We start from the raw sequence: 18102 nt of genomic DNA, 5'->3' as shown, positions 1-18102 counted from the left end.
CCCCGGAGGACAGACCTCACCATTCCCCGAAGGCACCCCAGATGTTGCGTCCGGCCCCTCACCCCCGACCTCCGACACAGCAGAGTCATCGAGGGCTTGGAACCGATTGGAGAGGGGGATCAGAGGGGAGTCGGTGAGCCCTTCCGTAGGCACCCCAGTGGCCAGGGGGGGGGGCTTAGATTTTTTAGCCTTGTTCTTCTTCTTCTTCCGACTCTTACCGGTACGATTGTCACCCGTTTTTTTAGGCTGCTCCACCACCTCTTCATCCAGACTTTCATACTGGGAAGAGTTATCAGAAGCAGCCAACTCCTCCCTCTCCATCCTCCGGATCTCCTCGCTCACCGCCTTCTCCCCCAGGGCCTCAGAGGCTTCGGCTGCCGCGTCCAGGCTGGGGGCAGTCATCACCCCAGTTGCCTGAGGCTTATCCTGCCCCCTGCCCTTACGACGCCTCACCTGTTGCCACTGGTGGGCAGATGTACCAGCCTCGCCTTTCCTCACTGACCCCTCAGCTCCCCTCAAGCCTCCACCCTCAGCCCCAGCAGAAGCTGCACCACCAGGGACCCCCCCGGGGCTCCCCCCTGCCGGGCCAGAGATGGTGCTGGAAAAGGAACGGGGGCAGCGGCTATACGGGTGACCTAGGTCACCACACAGGTGACACCTAATGTCACCACAGGCTGCGGCAAGATGGCCTACCCCGCCACACAAGGCACATTTCTGCACCTTGCAGCCTGCGCTGAAGTGGCGGGGATCACCGCACCTGTGGCAGACCTTCGGTTGCCCCTGGTAGAAGATCTGGATTCTGTCCCTCCCCAGAAATGCTGAGGAGGGGATGTGGGTGACCGTACCTCCTGAAACCTTCAACTTTACCATGAAGGTCCAGCCCCCTGACCAAATGCCAAACTCGTCCCTATTTTTCTTAGGGACCTCGGTGACTTCCCCATAACGGGAAAGCCACGTCATTATGTCGACCCCAGAGAGTGACTCGTTACCTGTCAGAACGGTCACCCTCTTTACACTATTTTGACGAGACACCGCCTGCACGGCAAAGTCTCGCCAGCCGGGCTCCCCCTTTGCCAGTTCAAAATTCGACCAGAAAAGCTCCAAGCCCTCCGGCCGAACAAAACTGACATCGAAGAAGGAGGTGCCAAACAGATGAATCAGGGCAAAGATGTCCGTTGCCCTGAAGTCCATCTTCAGAAGGAGCTCCACAACCCTCGCTCTTGGCGGGCACGCTTCACTGCCCCTCCACCGAAGACGGACCACATTCCGCCTGGCCACCCCCTGCCCAGCTGTCGGGAGGGACCAAACCGTTTCCCCTTCCCTTTTATCTTGGAAGGCAGCCAGGCCGTGTCTATCCAGCCAAAAGGCCAAGTCCACCACTCTTCCCTCTACTTCGATCGTCCGTTCTCCCTTTCTGAGGGCCTCCAGGAAACGGTGCCGCAAGACGCTATCCCTGAGGTCCAGAGGCGAGGAAACCCCTTGACTAGACGCCGAGGCTCCAGCCACCACCCCCGAATAACTCAGAGGACCTGTGGCCGGGGGGGGCAGATGGACCGGCCCCCTCCCCCCTTCTCCCACTACCATCAGACACCGTACTCACACTTGCCACGATATTCACACTTGCCACCTCAGACGCACTGCCACTCGCATCCTCAACCACAGACACTTCCATACCCGCACCCTCCTCATCCACTCCATCAGTCACCGCACTCTCACTCACATGCACACTGGGGTCAGTATTATTTTGCCTCACCTTTTGGGTATTTCCAGGTTTTGTTTTCCCACTGCTACCGCCACCTACTGGTGGCATCTTCCCTGCTGGGGGGTTTGGAACACACAGCGCTGCTGTCCCTTTAAGAGTCCTGCTGCCATTGGGTTTAAGCAGCACTGTCTTACCTTCCACCACCGCAGGCACAGAGCTTCCTCCCTCACTGGCAGGTAGGAAGTCAGGAGCAGACCCGCCTCCAGCTCCATCCTGCCTTGTGGCCGGAGCCCCCACCGCAGGTAAGCCCCCCGACACAGGGGACCCCGCCAGGCAGGCGCCCTTGCTGCTATCTGCTGCAGATGCAGTTCCTGCACCATTGCTGACCGCAGCTAAGACCATTTTTTTTTCTTTGACTTGGGAAGCCACGCCCCCAGCCTTCAGCTGCACAGCACAGCTATCCAAAGCTGCTCCTACATGGGCAGCGGGTGCCGAGGAGGCCACGCCCCCTGAGACCGGCCGCAGCGGGACCCCCAGAGCCGACCCAGAGCTGGATCCACCCCCAGGAATCCCCCCAGCGGTACCAGTCCCCTGAGGCACAGCACCCCCCACCACCACACCCTGGGCCACAAACAGCCTGGCCACAGCAACTCCAGCAGATGGCCCCAGGCTAGGCCACTCCCCCTCAGCATCCACCAGCGGCGGTGCCCCCAATGCAGGAGACCCCGACTTCTCCGCAGACCCCGCCAGGGGAGCTTCCACCACTTTCTTTTTATGAGCCTGCTCTGCTGGAGCCGCAGGCCCCTCACCCTTTACTTTACTAGGTGCCTGGGTCCCCAGAAGCGATCCAGCTTTAACGGATCCGTAAGTGGGGGACCCAGACACCCCAGCGCTCACCGCCGGAGATGTGGTCCCGGCTGTCACTCTCCTGCCCACCACTGGGCCGCCCTCCACATCATGCTCCATATCAGACACATCACTACCCCCTCCATTACCACAAACAGAGGCAGCGCCCTGCGTGTCATGGCCTGTAATCTCCCCGCTCCCTCGCTGCGGACCCACAACAGAGGCCGAGCCGGGGTGGGTAGCGGGTGCCGCACAGCGGGACCCAGAGAGGGGGACATACACGAATTTCTGCACAGTTGATGTTTTCTGCTTATTCCTCTTCTTAGCCTTTCTCTTCATCCCCCTCCTGGTTGCCTCGTCCTCGCAGATCTCATCCCCGAACCTCAGCTGGTTAAAACGGACCGGGGACTCGATCTGCCGGATCTGCTGCATGACGAGGCAGCCCCCCTCACTGCTACTACCACCATCCTCATCCTCCCCCTCGCTCCCGCTGTCCCCCGAAGGGCCAGAATCTGACGGGAGAGCCACCTGCTCGGGGGCTATCCCGCTATGCGACGCCTGGAGATCTCTTACCAGGCCACCAGATGGTGGGTAGGGCACGACCTCCTCCTCGCATTCCTCTTCCTCATCATCCTCCTCCACCACCTCCTCCACCATCTGGCCAGAGCTCCGTGACCCCTCCAGAGCCCCACCGGCCATGGCTCTGAACCGGTCATCGTTCTCCAGCTTTTCACGGAAGGGCCCGCTGCCATCTAGGATCTCACATCTCCGGCTTTCCAGGTCTTGTATGGATTTTTTGATCTTCTTGACCGCGGCGGATAGCTCGGCCTTCTTATTACCGGAGGCCCTGTCAGACCTCTCCTTAGCTACCCTCAACTCCCCCCAGAGGGATTTTAGTTTCCTTGAGGCGTCCTCATACTCGCAGAGGTGCGCATGGACGCGGGAACCATAGCCCAGGGCGGATTCTCTAGCCACCTTGGTGCCCCAACCAAGAGGCACCCCTGCTCGTACTAGGCCTACCTCCGGGGGAAGGAGCCGCCGCGGCCTCAGGGGTCCTCCGGGTCTTCATGTTGGATCCTTGGCCAGATCTTGTGACCCTAGCCGGAGTTGGAGTCCTCCCACCCCCTGCCGACTTGGACAGGGAGGTGGGAGCCGGGGGCCCAGCCCCGGAGGCCAGTCCCAAAATGAGCCTTCTTTCCTGGGAAGGGGGCAGACAAAAAGTCCTGGATGGAAAACTTTACCTCCCTTCCCAGGAGCTCTCTCTAGGCAGCACACAGACCACACGGCAAACAGGCTCCGCCTCTTCCTGTATGACACTCCAGAGCTGCACTCACTATTCTGCTGGTGCAGTCACTGTGTACATACATTACATTACTGATCCTGAGTTACATTCTGTATTATACCCCAGAGCTGCACGCACTATTCTGCTGGTGCAGTCACTGTGTACATACATTACATTACTGATCCTGAGTTACATTCTGTATTATACTCCAGAGCTGCACTCACTATTCTGCTGGTGCAGTCACTGTGTACATACATTTCATTACTGATCCTGAGTTACATCCTGTATTATACTCCAGAGCTGCACTCACTATTCTGCTGGTGCAGTCACTGTGTACATACATTTCATTACTGATCCTGAGTTACATCCTGTATTATACTCCAGAGCTGCACTCACTATTCTGCTGGTGCAGTCACTGTGTACATACATTACATTACTGATCCTGAGTTACATTCTGTATTATACCCCAGCGCTGCACTCACTATTCTGCTGGTGCAGTCACTGTGTACATACATTGCATTACTGATCCTGAGTTACATCCTGTATTATACTCCAGAGCTGCACTCACTATTCTGCTGGTGCAGTCACTGTGTACATACATTACATTACTGATCCTGAGTTACATCCTGTATTATACTCCAGAGCTGCACTCACTATTCTGCTGGTGCAGTTACTGTGTACATACATTACTGATCCTGAGTTACATCCTGTATTATACCCCAGAGCTGCACTCACTATTCTGCTGGTGCAGTCACTGTGTACATACATTACATTACTGATCCTGGGTTACATCCTGTATTATACCCCAGAGCTGCACTCACTATTCTGCTGGTGCAGTCACTGTGTACATACATTACATTACTGATCCTGAGTTACATCCTGTATTATACTCCAGAGCTGCACTCACTATTCTGCTGGTGCAGTTACTGTGTACATACATTACTGATCCTGAGTTACATCCTGTATTATACCCCAGAGCTGCACTCACTATTCTGCTGGTGCAGTCACTGTGTACATACATTACATTACTGATCCTGAGTTACATCCTGTATTATACTCCAGAGCTGCACTCACTATTCTGCTGGTGCAGTCACTGTGTACATACATTACATTACTGATCCTGAGTTACATCCTGTATTATACCCCAGAGCTGCACTCACTATTCTGCTGGTGCAGTCACTGTGTACATACATTACATTACTGATCCTGAGTTACATCCTGTATTATACCCCAGAGCTGCACTCACTATTCTGCTGGTGCAGTCACTGTGTACATACATTACATTACTGATCCTGAGTTACATTCTGTATTATACCCCAGAGCTGCACTCACTATTCTGCTGGTGCAGTCACTGTGTACATACATTACATTACTGATCCTGAGTTACATCCTGTATTATACTCCAGAGCTGCACTCACTATTCTGTCTTTGTTATTGGAGACATTCAGCACTTGTGGATATAGGCCCCTACATTGCAGAGGACGCTGGGCTACATATAATATGCGCTGATTTTGTTGTCTGTCTTTTTTCAGTTATTAAGAGACATAACGAGAGCGCCGCGGAGCTGACAACCTCTCAGAGAGACAGCAGGGTGGAGAGTCCCGGAGATGAGAACGTGGAGAGACGTCTTGTATCAGCAGAGAGGAGCGGAGCAGAAGAGGAGCAGAGGCCGGAAGTCACAGAAGAGAGACAGACACCTGGAGGAGAGAGTCCCAGAGACATCCCGAGCCTGGCCAAGGGCAGAGACAGGACACACAGGGAGGAGCGGGCACACAGGACAGACAGCCTCGTACAGTGGGACCCCGTAACACAGAGACCCCTGTGGGCAGCCTACAGTCCCCGCGCCTGCCCCCTAGGTCACAGGTAAGGTCGTTGTCTCTGCACGTGACGTGTCCCGCCTGTCGTGCCGCTATCTGACCGCTCCTCTTCATTTCCAGATTGGCTCATCCTCCTCCTTCCGCTTTGGCCCCGTTTCCTCCCTCGGCCTCTAATTTGCCTCCTGTTGCCCCCTATTTTATGCGCTCCTGGGCCTCTCCACCAGTCAGACTGAGTTACCCCTTTTCTGCCCTGAATGCCCCCCTCCTGCATCAGGTGTGCTCGCCGCCCTGGTATCTGCCCCCTCATACCACCTCGGGGGGCCTCTGATGGCACAATCACGGTATGGGACCCTGCACAGCAGCACAGAGGACTACGGTGCCCGGCCTGAGCGGTGACGAGTGACTGCTGAGGATGATAATGGCCGAGACATCCACGAGGGGGTGAAGCGGAAGATGTGCTGCAGCAGAGAGGCCGGGGGATGCTCTGCAGACATGACATTCTCCCATCTCCGGGGTCTCGGCGACGTGTGTGGTCTCCACTATGATGGCCGCCGCCGCCCCCCCATGAGCTGTACAATACTGTATAATAAAGCCTTTATTTACATCACTACATCAGTCACATGTGCTGCTGCTCCCCTCCCGAAGAGGTGGCCGGGGCCTCAGCCCCCCGAGTCCTCTGCTCCCCATCATATTCCTGCAGGAAGGTGTGAAGCTTCGAGGGGTAATCGGTCATGACCCCGGTGACCCCACAGTCCAAGGCTCGCCGGAAATCAGAGTCCTGGTTCAGTACCCAAAGGTAAACCTGTAGGGGGCGCAACAGAGGACACGAAAATAGGTATGCGGAGTATCACACCCATCATATGACTGCTGAAGACTATTGCACTCATCATATGACTGCTGCAGACCATCAGACCCATCGTATGAGCACTGCAGACTATCACATCCATTATCTGACCGCTGCAGACTATCCCACCCATCAGAAGACGTCTGCAGACTATCACATTCATCATATGACCGCTGAAAACTATCACACCCATCATATGACTGCTGCAGCCTATCATACCCATTATATGACCACTGCTGACTATCATACCCATCATAAAACGTCTGCAGACTATCACACCCATCATATGACTGCTGCAGCCTATCATACCCATTATATGACCACTGCTGACTATCATACCCATCATAAAACGTCTGCAGACTATCACACCCATCATATGACTGCTGCAGACTATCACACCCATCATATGACTGCTGCAGCCTATCATACCCATTATATGACCACTGCAGACTATCCCATCCATTATCTGACCGCTGCAGACTGTCCCAGCCATCATAAGACGTCTGCAGACTACCACATCTGCCATATGACTGGGTCGGGTATCACAGGGCTTGGGTACCTGGATGCCTCTGGCCTGGAGGTGCTGGAATAGACTCTTCCTCATTATTAGTCTGTAAGAAAAATGAATGGTGTCATTATAACCGGTGACATCACATAAGGGGCGCGGGGCGTGACGTAATATAATATAGTGCGGGGTCACAGACAAATACAGGCGCATCACACAAAATTAGAATATCATCAAAAACTGAATTTATTCCAGTTCTTCAATACAACAGGTGAATCTCCTATATTCTATAGTCATTACACACAGAGTGATCTATTTCATGTGTTTATTTCTGTTAATGTTGATGATTATGGCTTACAGCCAAAGAAAACCCAAAAGTCATTATCTCAGTAAATTAGAATACTTTATAACACCGGCTTGAAAAATGATTGTAAAATCTGGAATGTCGTCCTACTTAATGTCTGTTCAGTAAATGCTCTCAATACTTGGTTGCGGCTCCTTTTGCATCAATTACTGCATCAATGCGGCGTGGCATGGAGGCGATCAGCCTGTGGCACTGCTGAGGGGTTATGGAAGCCCAGGTTGCTTTGATAGCAGCCTTCAGCTCGTCTGCATTGTTGGCTCTGGTGTCTCATCTTCCTCTTGACAATACTCCATAGATTCTCTATGGGGTTAAGGTCAGGTGAGTTTGCTGCCAATCAAGCCCAGTGATACTGTTGTTTTTACACCAGGTATTGGTACTTTTGGCCGTGTGGACAGGGGCCGAGTCCTGCTGGAGAATGACATTTCCATCTCCAAGAAGCTTGTCAGCAGAGGGAAGCATGAAGTGCTCTACAATGTCCTGGTAGATGGCTGCGCTGACTTTGGTCTTGATAAAACACAGTGGACCTACACCAGCAGATGACATGGCTCCCCAAACCATCACTGATTGTGGAGACTTCACACTAGACCTCCAACAGCTTGGATTGTGGCCTCCACTCTTCCTCCAGACTCCGGGACCTTGGACCACTGACAACAGTCCGGTTCTTTTCTCCTTGGCCCAGGTAAGACGCTTCTGGCGTTGTCTATTGGTCATGAGTGGCCGGACACAAGGAATGTGACACTTGTAGCCCATGTCCTGGACACGTCTGTGTGTGGTGAAGCAATGACCCCAGCAGCAGTCCGCTCCTTGTGAATCTCCACCACATTATTGAATGGCCTTTTCTTAACAATCCTTTCCAGGCTGCGGTTATCCCGGTTGTTTGTGCACCTTTTTCTACCAGACTTTTTCCTTCCACTTTCCATGAATATTCTTGGATACAGCACTGTGTGAACAGCCGGCTTCTTTAGCAATGACCTTTTGTGGCTTCCCCTCCTTGTGGAGTGTGCCAGTGACGCCTTCTGGACATCTGTCAGGTCAGAGTCTTCCCCATGATTGTGGAGCTACTGAAACAGACTAAGGGATCTTTATAAACACTTAGGAGCCTTTACAGGTGTTTGTTGTTAATTCTAATTTACTGAGATAATGACTTTTGGGTTTTCATTGGCTGTAAGCCATAATCATCAACATTAACAGAAATAAACATGTGAAGTAGATCACTCTGTGTGTAATGACTCTGTAATATAGGAGATTCACTTTCTGATGATATTCTAATATAGTGAGAAGCTCCTGTATGACATTATAACTGCATTTCTCAAGATCTTCACCGCAGCTCTGCGGCAGACAGGTGAGACTGGTTTAACCATTCTATTACCTGCAGGCCCATAGTAATAGCTCAAAATCGTCCAGGGGTGACAGATTATCTTTAACCCATCACGTGCTGCCACATACTGTGCAATGTGGAGTTTCCCTGGAAGAAGTGACACAGGGAAGAACTTACTTGTCCTGTAGATAAACCAGAAAGCGGCTCCTCATCAGAGAGTGACTGGGAAAATACGTCCTGTAGAGAGAGAAGAGGTAAGACCCCCGGATACAGCCGAGCCCCCGCCCACACCCTGTATACGGCCAAGACCCCTGTATACGGGCCAGCCCCCACACCCTGTATACGGGCCAGCCCCCACACCCTGTATACGGGCCAGCCCCCACACCCTGTATACGGCGCAGACCCCCTGCACCCTGTATACGGGCGAGCCCCCACACCCTGTGTACGGCGCAGACCCCCTGCACAGTGTATGTGGCTGAGCCCTCGCCCACCCCCTGAATACTGCGCTGACCCCCTGCATACGGCAGAGACCCCCTGCATCCTGTATATACTGCAGTCTGACCTGTTTATAAGGGACGGCATGTACGTTTCCACCACTGACTCTGGCAAATCCACGAACGGCAGCAGCCCCGTGTAATAGAGGAGGAGGAGGATGACGCCGCGGCGGGGGGTGAACATGAACGGCATCTCTGGGTTCTGAGGGAAAATGATGAGAAAGTCGTAGTCGTAGGAGAACGAGCGGTGACTCGGGCAGCATTGTACCAAGCTGAATATGGAGGTAATAACCAGGGAGGAGTAGTGGTGGGAGGATGAGAGTAGTAGTGGGGCTACAGAGGAGGATAAGGGAAAAGGTGACAACTGGTGAGCAGCTGAAAATGATGTAGTAGTAGTAGGGCGGAGATGTGACAGAGGTGGTCAGGAGGACAAGAAAGGTGTGAGGAGTAGTACCAAGGAGGGTGAATAGGAGAATGATGGGGTAGTAGTACTAGACGGAAGGATGATTAGAAAAGAGGAGATGATAGGAAAGTAGTACTGAGAAGGAGGATGGAGTAATACTAGGAGCATGAAGAAGCAGGAGAGCGCAGGATGGGAGTAGTAGTATATGGGATAATGCAGGAGGATGATGGGATAGTAGTAATGATCACTGAGGAGAGTAGTAGTACCTCCTTCCGACATTTCTTCATGACCTTGTCACTGGTGCTGGCCCAGATAGTTCTCTCCGTGCGCTGGTATTTCTTCACAAGCTCCGACACCTGGATATAATGATGAGATTACTGTCTGCGGGCACACAGCGGGTACAAGGGGACACACAGCGGGTACATGGGGGCAAACAGCGGGTACATGGGGCACACATCGGGTACATGGGGCGAACAGCAGGTACATAGGGAGCATGCAGCGCGTACATAGGGAGTAATCTGCGGGTACATGGGGCAAACGGCGGGTACATGGGGACACACAGCGAGTACATGGGGCACACATCGGGTACATGGGGCGAACAGCGGGTACATAGGGAGCATGCAGCGCGTACATAGGGAGTAATCTGCGGGTACATGGGGCAAACGGCGGGTACATGGGGAAACACAGCGAGTACATGGGGCACACATCGGGTACATGGGGCAAACAGGAGCGGGAGCGGGTACATAGGGAGCATGCAGCGCGTACATAGGGAGTAAACTGCGGGTACATGGGGGCACGCAGCGGATACATGGGGAGCAAACGGTGGGTACATGGGGGCACACAGTGGGTACATGGGGAGCAAATGGCGGGTACATGGGGGCACACAGCGGGTACATGGGGAGCAAACGGTGGGTACATGAGGGCACGCAGCTGGTACATGGGGAGCAAATGGCGGGTACATGGGGGCACGCAACGGGTACATGGGGAGCAAACGGTGGGTACATTGGGGCACACAGCGGGTACATGGAGAGCAAATGGCGGGTACATGGGGTACGCAGTGGGTATATGGGGAGCAAACGGTGGGTACATGGGGGCACGCAGCTGGTACATGGGGAGCAAATGGCGGGTACATGGGGTACGCAGCGGGTATATGGGGAGCAAACGGTGGGTACATGGGGGCACGCAGCTGGTACATGGGGAGCAAATGGCGGGTACATGGGGGCACACGGCGGGTACATGGGGAAAACGGCGGGTACATGGAGGAAAATGGCGGGCACATGGGGCACACAGCAGGTACATGGGGGGCAAACGACGGGTACATGTGGGGCATGCAGCACGTGCATAGGGAGTAAACTGGGAACATGGGAGCAAACAGCAGGTACATGGGGCACATAGCGGAGCGGGTACATGGGGCACACAGCAGATCGGGTACATGGGGCACACAGCGGGTACACGGGGAGCAAACGATGGGTACATGGGGGGCACATGTGGCAGTAGTTACCTTTCTTATCAGTTCATCGCTGTCCTCCTTGATCTCCACATTGATGGGTTTATCCGGATGTCTCCTGAAGACCTCCTCCAGCAGAGGGATACTGTGGTCTGCGCCTGACGAGATGTGACCTGGGACACAAACGTCAGAGGGAAAGCTGGGACTTATAGTTCTCCAGCATCCTGAAGCTACCAGATCCTCGACTCCAGCCTACCTGGGAAGAAGGTGACCTCCAGATGCTCGTGATAAGGCGGCAGCTCCTGGGGCAGAAAACACATATAAAGTACACGGCCGCCGCTCAGGACCCCAGAGATGTTCATCCTGAACATGACTAGATACAGTGCAGCAAACCCTCAGCTGTGATAGTGTAAGGTCAGCAGAGATATTGAAATGCAAAGGAGCTGAGACCCGCAGAACGCCTCATTACACTGTGTATATTCAGTATATATCTCTATCCACACACGTCACTGCCGTTACCTCGTATCTCACGTCCTTTATGTTCACATCGTGTCCTGTTTGCCGTAATAAATTGCCGTCATGTGACACCACGACACGTCCGTCTTTAGTCATGTGGCAGTCCAACTCCAGGAGGTCGGTGTGATGGGTGACAGCGCTGCATGAAAAGGAACACTTAAAGGGGTTGTCCAGTAGATATTGGAATTACAACAACACTGCCCCCCCTGACAGATCAACACTTCCCCTCCAGAGATCAATGCTGCCCCACACAGATCAATGCTGCCCCACACAGATCAATGCTGCCCCACACAGATCAACGCTGCCCCTCACAGATCAGTCCCCCCACAGACCAGAGCTGCCCCCACAGATCAATCCCCCCACACAAATCAACGCTGCCCCTCACAGATCAATCCCCCCCACAGACCAGAGCTGCCCCCACAGGTCAATCCCCCCCGCACAAATCAATGCTGCCCCCCATAGATCAATCCCCCCACAGATCAGCGCTGCCCCCTACAGATAAATTCCCCACCCGATAGATCAACACTGCCCCCCCACAGATCAACACTTCCCCAATACAGATCAATGCTGCCCCGCACAGATCAACGCTGCCCCCCACAGATGAATCCCCCACAGATAAATTCCCCACTCCACAGATCGGTGCTGCCCCACACAGATCAACGCTGCCCCCCACAGATTAAGTCCCCACCGATCAGCGCTGCCCCCCCAACAGATCAACATTTCCCCTCCACAGATCAACGCTGCCCCGCACAGATCAATCCCCCTCACAGATCAGCACTACCCCCCATAGATCAATTCCCCACCCAACAGATCAACAGTGCCCCGCACAGATCAACACTGCCCCCACAGATCAACACTGCCTGGCACAGATCAACGCTACCCCGCACAGATCAACACTGCCCTGTACAGATCAATGCTGCCCTGCACAGATCAACACTGCCCCGTACAGATCAACGCTGCCCCACACAGATTAACGCTGCCCCCACAGATCAATGCTGCCCCCTACAGATCAACACTGCCCCCACAGATCAACACTGCCCCCCACAGATCAACACTGCCCCCACAGATCAACACTGCCCCCACAGATCAACACTGCCCCGCACAGATCAATGCTGCCCCCCACAGATCAATGCTGCCCCCACAGATCAACACTGCCCCCCACAGATCAACACTGCCCCGCACAGATCAACACTGCCCTGTACAGATCAATGCTGCCCTGCACAGATCAACACTGCCCCGTACAGATCAACGCTGCACCGCACAGATCAACGCTGCCCCCACAGATCAATGCTGCCCCCCACAGATCAACACTGCCCCGCACAGATCAACACTGCCCCCCACAGATCAACACTGCCCCCACAGATCAACACTGCCCCGCACAGATCAACGCTGCCCCCACAGATCAATGCTGCCCCCACAGATCAACACTGCCCCGCACAGATCAATGCTGCCCCCCACAGATCAATGCTGCCCCCACAGATCAACACTGCCCCCACAGATAAACACTGCCCCGCACAGATCAATGCTGCCCCCACAGATCAACACTGCCCCCACAGATAAACACTGCCCCGCACAGATCAACTCTGCCCCGCATAGATCAACACTGCCCCGCACAGATAAATGCTGCCCTGTACAGATCAACACTGTCCCCACAGATCAACACTGCCCCGCACAGATCAACTCTGCCCCCCACAGATCAACACTGCCCCCACAGATCAACACTGCCCCCACAGATAAACACTGCCCCGCACAGATCAATGCTGCCCCCCACAGATCAATGCTGCCCCCACAGATCAACACTGCCCCGCACAGATCAACACTGCCCTGTACAGATCAATGCTGCCCCGCACAGATCAATGCTGCCCCCCACAGATCAATGCTGCCCCCACAGATAAACGCTGCGCCGCACAGATCAACACTGCCCCCACAGATCAACACTGCCCCCCACAAATCAACACTGCCCCGCACAGATCAACACTGCCCCCACAGATCAACACTGCCCCCACAGATCAACACTGCCCCGCACAGATCAACACTGCCCCGCACAGATCAACACTGCCCCCACAGATCAACACTGCCCCGCACAGATCAACACTGCCCCCACAGATCAACACTGCCCCGCACAGATCAATGCTGCCCCACAGATCAACGCTGCCCCGCACAGATCAACCCTGCCCCCACAGATCAACACTGCCCCCACAGATAAACACTGCCCCGCACAGATCAATGCTGCCCCCCACAGATCAATGCTGCCCCCACAGATCAACACTGCCCCGCACAGAACAACACTGCCCTGTACAGATCAATGCTGCCCCGCACAGATCAATGCTGCCCCCCACAGATCAATGCTGCCCCCACAGATAAACACTGCCCCGCACAGATCAACACTGCCCCCACAGATAAACACTGCCCCGCACAGATCAACGCTGCCCCCCACAAATCAACATTGCCCCGCACAGATCAACACTGCCCCCACAGATCAACACTGCCCCCACAGATCAACACTGCCCCGCACAGATCAACACTGCCCCCACAGATCAACACTGCCCCGCACAGATCAATGCTGCCCCACAGATCAACGCTGCTCCGCACAGATCAACTCTGCCCCCTACAGATCAACCCTGCCCCGCACAGATCAACACTGCCCCGCACAGATTAACTCTGCCCCGCACAGATCAACACTGCCTCCATAGATAAACTCTGCCCCGCACAGATCAACTCTGCCCCGCACAGATCAACACTGCCCCGCACAGATCAACACTGCCCCGCACAGATCAACGCTGCCCCCCACAGATCAACACTGCCCCCATAGATAAACGCTGCCCCTACAGATCAATGCTGCCCCCTACAGATCAATGCTGCCCCCTACAGATCAACGCTGCCCCCACAGATAGATGCTGCCCCCCACAGATCTACGCTACCCCCTACAGATCAATGCTGCCCCCCCTATAGATCAACACTGCTCCTCATAGATCAACGTTGCCCTCCCACTAAACAATGCTGTCCCCCACTTACTTATCAAATGCCTCCATGGTGTTTTCTATCTTCTCTCCGGCTCCTGGAGGACAGGGGGCATATTATAATCAGGTCATTGTGAATATCACCCCAGCTTTCCCAGACTCCTGACCGGCATTTTCTATTCTGAAGTATGGGAAACGTGTCTAACAACCTCAGCAGCAGGTGTAATTACAGCGTCAGTGGTTGTCACCTAACTTCCCCAGAAAGTGACCAGTGTCAGTGACATTACTAACTATAGGGGGGCGCCCCGTAGCTTCTATAATAAAGGGTTACATGTTGGGGCGCTGGGTGGTCTGGGCACCACAGGTGGCATGACTTACCCCCTCGGTGGGAGATGTGGCGGCAGTGGAAGGCCAGTCTCTTCCTCTTCTGCAGGATGTGGGGATTCTTCAGTAAGTAATAGGAGGTGGCAGCGTAGCCCCCCAGGACTGGCACCAGGTAATATAAGGAGCGCACCATGATGAGGATATGGGGCCCGGCAGCAGGACCTGAGGAGAAGACCCCCGAGAGTCATCATCCAGCTGCAGGATGTGAAGGACACAGAGGATGGGAGGAGTGATGCTCCTCAACTACAGCAGCCGCCTCCTCACTGTGTCTGCCATGGGCACTGCCCGGAAAATATCTTCTCAGTGCCCAGGATTAATGTCTGCACAGTAATATGTCTGCTGTACAAAGGAATATGCTGCCACAGGGTATCTTCTATTCTACTGCCACAGGGTATCCTCTACTGCCACAGGGTATCCTCTACTGCCACAGGATGTCCTCTATTCTACTGCCACAGGGTATCTTCTATTATACTGCCACAGGATGTCCTCTATTCTACTGCCACAAGGTATCCTCTACTACCACAGGATGTCCTCTATTCTACTGACACAGGATATCCTCTATTCTACTGCCACAGGGTATCCTCTATTCTACTGCCACAGGGTATCCTCTATTCTACTGCCACAGGATGTCCTCTATTCTACTGCCACAAGGTATCTTCTATTCTACTGCCACAGGGTATCCTCTATTCTACTGCCACAGGGTATCCTCTATTCTACTGCCACAGGGTATCCTCTATTCTACTGCCACAGGATGTCCTCTATTCTACTGCCACAGGGTATCCTCTATTCTACTGCCACAGGATGTCCTCTATTCTACTGCCACAAGGTATCCTCTACTGCCACAGGATGTCCTCTATTCTACTGCCACAAGGTATCCTCTATTCTACAGCCACAGGGTATGCTCTAATGCCACAGGGTATCCTCTATTCTACTGCCACAGGGTATCCTCTATTCTACTGCCACAGGATGTCCTCTATTCTACTGCCACAAGGTATCTTCTATTCTACTGCCACAGGGTATCCTCTATTCTACTGCCACAGGATGTCCTCTATTCTACTGCCACAAGGTATCTTCTATTCTACTGCCACAGGGTATGCTCTAATGCCACAGGGTATCTTCTATTCTACTGCCACAGAATATCCTCTATTCTACTGCCACAAGGTATCTTCTATTCTACTGCCACAGAATATCCTCTATTCTACTGCCACAAGGTATCTTCTATTCTACTGTCACAGGGTATCCTCTACTGCCACTGGGTATCTTCTATTCTACTGCCACAGGGTATCTTCTATTCTACTGCCACAGAATATCATCTATTCTACTGCCACTGGGTATCCTCTATTCTACTGCCACAAGGTATCTTCTATTCTACTGCCACAGAATATCCTCTATTCTACTGCCACAAGGTATCTTCTATTCTACTGCCACAGGGTATCCTCTACTGCCACTGGGTATCTTCTATTCTACTGCCACAGGGTATCTTCTATTCTAATGCCACAGGGTATCTTCTATTCTACTGCCACATAATATCTTCTATTCTACTGCCACAGAATATCATCTATTCTACTGCCACAGGGTATCTTGTATTCTACTATCACAGGGTATCCTCTATTGTCACAGGGTATCTTCTAGTCTACTGCCACACGGTATCCGCTACAGCCACAGGGTATCCTCTATTCTACTGTCACAGGGTATCCTCTATTGTCACAGGGTATCTTCTAGTCTACTCCCACACGGTATCCGCTGCAGGCACAGGGTATCCTCTATTCTACTGACACAGGGTATCCTCCACTGCCACAGGGTATCTTAAATTCTACTGCCACAGGGTATCCTCTATTCTTCTGACACAGGGTATCCTCTACTGCCACAGGGTATCTTAAATTCTACTGCCACAGGGTATCTTAAATTCTACTGCCACAGGGTATCCTCTATTCTACTGCCACAGGGTATCCTCTATTCTTCTGCCACAGGGTATCCTCTACTGCCACAGGGTATCCTCTATTCTTCTGACACAGAGTATCCTCTACTGCCACAGGGTATCCTCTATTCTTCTGACACATAGTATCCTCTACTGCCACAGGGTATCCTCTATTCTTCTGACACAGGGTATCCTCTACTGTCACAGGGTATCTTCTATTCTACTGCCACAGGATATCCTCTATTGCCACAGGGTATCCCCTACTGCCACAGGGTATAATCTATTCTACTGTCACAGGGTATCTTCTATTTTACTGCCACAGAGTATTCTCTTTTACTGCCACTGGGTATCCTCTAGTCTATTGACACAGGGTATCATCTATTCTACTGCCACAGGGTATCCTCTACTGCCACCGGGTATCTTCTATTCTACTGCCACAGGGTATCCTCTACTACCACCGGGTATCTTCTATTCTATTGCCACAAGGTATCCTCTACTGCCACAGGGTATCCTCTATTCTACTGCCACGGGGCATCCTCTACCCTTCACCCGGTTCGTTCCATTCGTGGCTATCCTGGCACAAGATTACTATTAGCCTACTGGTAGGCAGCATCTGATATCTTTACACGCAGCCATGCCCTGATCCGTACCACCTATTCATGCCCTGCTGCATAATGCCAGCTATCCCTATGGCACGAGCACCTACCTGGTTATGTGCTGCTCACTGTCTATCCTCCCGCGTGCTACAGAGGGCTCGGTCCTTCTCGGTTTGTCTCATCACGATCCGATGATCTGCCCTCACCTGGCACACAGCCTCCTGTTCTGGCACAGTCCTCGCCCCTCGGTTTGGCACAGTCTCCACACCTGCCGCTGACTGATGGATCTTCTCGCCTGGCACAGAGCAGTCGGTCCTGCGGGCAGATTGTGGGCGCACTATGGAGACGGCAGCCTGTCGGTGGCTGGCACCGTGCCCACAGCTGTGCCTTTCTACCTGCTTTGTGGATTGGACGGGAAGCTGCAGCTCAGCAGATAGAAGCCGACAATCAGCAGTTTCTGATCAGGCGGGGGGGGGGCAGGCGGTGCCGCGGGCATGACAGAACCGGGTCACCAGAGAAGGCTGCAATCCCCGACTGCACGAGCCGCCCTGGCAGCGAGGAGGTTAATGCCGCTCTGACACACCTGTCCACATTCCAGGCAGGTACAGACCTGCAGCCGCCCGGGACCACAACCGGTCTGGGCAGTGCCCGGGGACCCCCAACCGCATGTCCAGGGGGACCGTGCTGAGGTATCTAAGCCTCGCCT

General features: G+C 53.6%; 3 protein-coding genes across 4 annotated transcripts in view; 1 reads left to right on the top strand and 2 right to left on the bottom strand.

The window, feature by feature from the left end:
• Positions 1 to 2122, bottom strand: part of LOC138645566 (T-box transcription factor TBX6-like) — a 75469-nt gene extending 73347 nt beyond the window's left edge. Inside the window, exon 1 of the mRNA XM_069734974.1 lies at positions 1897 to 2122. Within this exon, the coding sequence (XP_069591075.1) occupies positions 1897 to 2104 (208 nt within the window). The 5' untranslated portion in view covers positions 2105 to 2122. The remainder of the gene's footprint in view (positions 1 to 1896) is intronic.
• Positions 1 to 6257, top strand: part of LOC138645567 (T-box-containing protein TBX6L-like) — a 17071-nt gene extending 10814 nt beyond the window's left edge. The window contains exons 6-7 of the mRNA XM_069734975.1: positions 5363 to 5693; positions 5768 to 6257. Coding sequence (XP_069591076.1) covers positions 5363 to 5693; positions 5768 to 5975 — 539 coding nt within the window. The 3' untranslated portion in view covers positions 5976 to 6257. The remainder of the gene's footprint in view (positions 1 to 5362; positions 5694 to 5767) is intronic.
• GDPD3 (glycerophosphodiester phosphodiesterase domain containing 3) lies at positions 6228 to 18102 on the bottom strand. Of its 2 annotated transcripts, none has more exons than XM_069734976.1 (11): positions 17507 to 18102; positions 14877 to 15044; positions 14554 to 14596; positions 11542 to 11677; positions 11279 to 11324; positions 11077 to 11195; positions 9842 to 9931; positions 9241 to 9374; positions 8856 to 8915; positions 7051 to 7102; positions 6228 to 6449 (listed from the first exon to the last, which is right to left on the bottom strand). In XM_069734976.1, the coding sequence occupies exons 2-11, from the start codon at positions 15013 to 15015 to the stop codon at positions 6264 to 6266; spliced, it is 1005 nt and encodes a 334-aa protein (XP_069591077.1). In that variant the 5' UTR covers positions 15016 to 15044; positions 17507 to 18102; the 3' UTR covers positions 6228 to 6263. The 2 variants fall into 2 exon arrangements, with proteins under 2 accessions (XP_069591077.1, XP_069591078.1); XM_069734977.1 differs by having other exon boundaries at positions 17603 to 17942.

The sequence above is a fragment of the Ranitomeya imitator genome, chromosome 7 (genome assembly GCF_032444005.1).
Source record: "Ranitomeya imitator isolate aRanImi1 chromosome 7, aRanImi1.pri, whole genome shotgun sequence".
Taxonomy (NCBI): domain Eukaryota; kingdom Metazoa; phylum Chordata; class Amphibia; order Anura; family Dendrobatidae; genus Ranitomeya; species Ranitomeya imitator.
Note: the sequence above shows the minus strand (reverse complement) of the source record. Positions and strands in the feature narration are given on the sequence as shown.

Bases quoted from the DNA above. Each gene is read 5' to 3' on its own strand.
- GDPD3 (XM_069734976.1), bottom strand. From the start codon at position 15,015: ATGGTGCGCTCCTTATATTACCTGGTGCCAGTCCTGGGGGGCTACGCT. The intron at 14,597-14,876 runs GTAAGTCATGCC...CCTGTCCTCCAG, and splicing joins CCACATCTCCCACCGAGGGG to GAGCCGGAGAGAAGATAGAA. The intron at 7,103-8,855 runs GTAAGTTCTTCC...TTTTTCTTACAG, and splicing joins CTGGTTTATCTACAGGACAA to ACTAATAATGAGGAAGAGTC.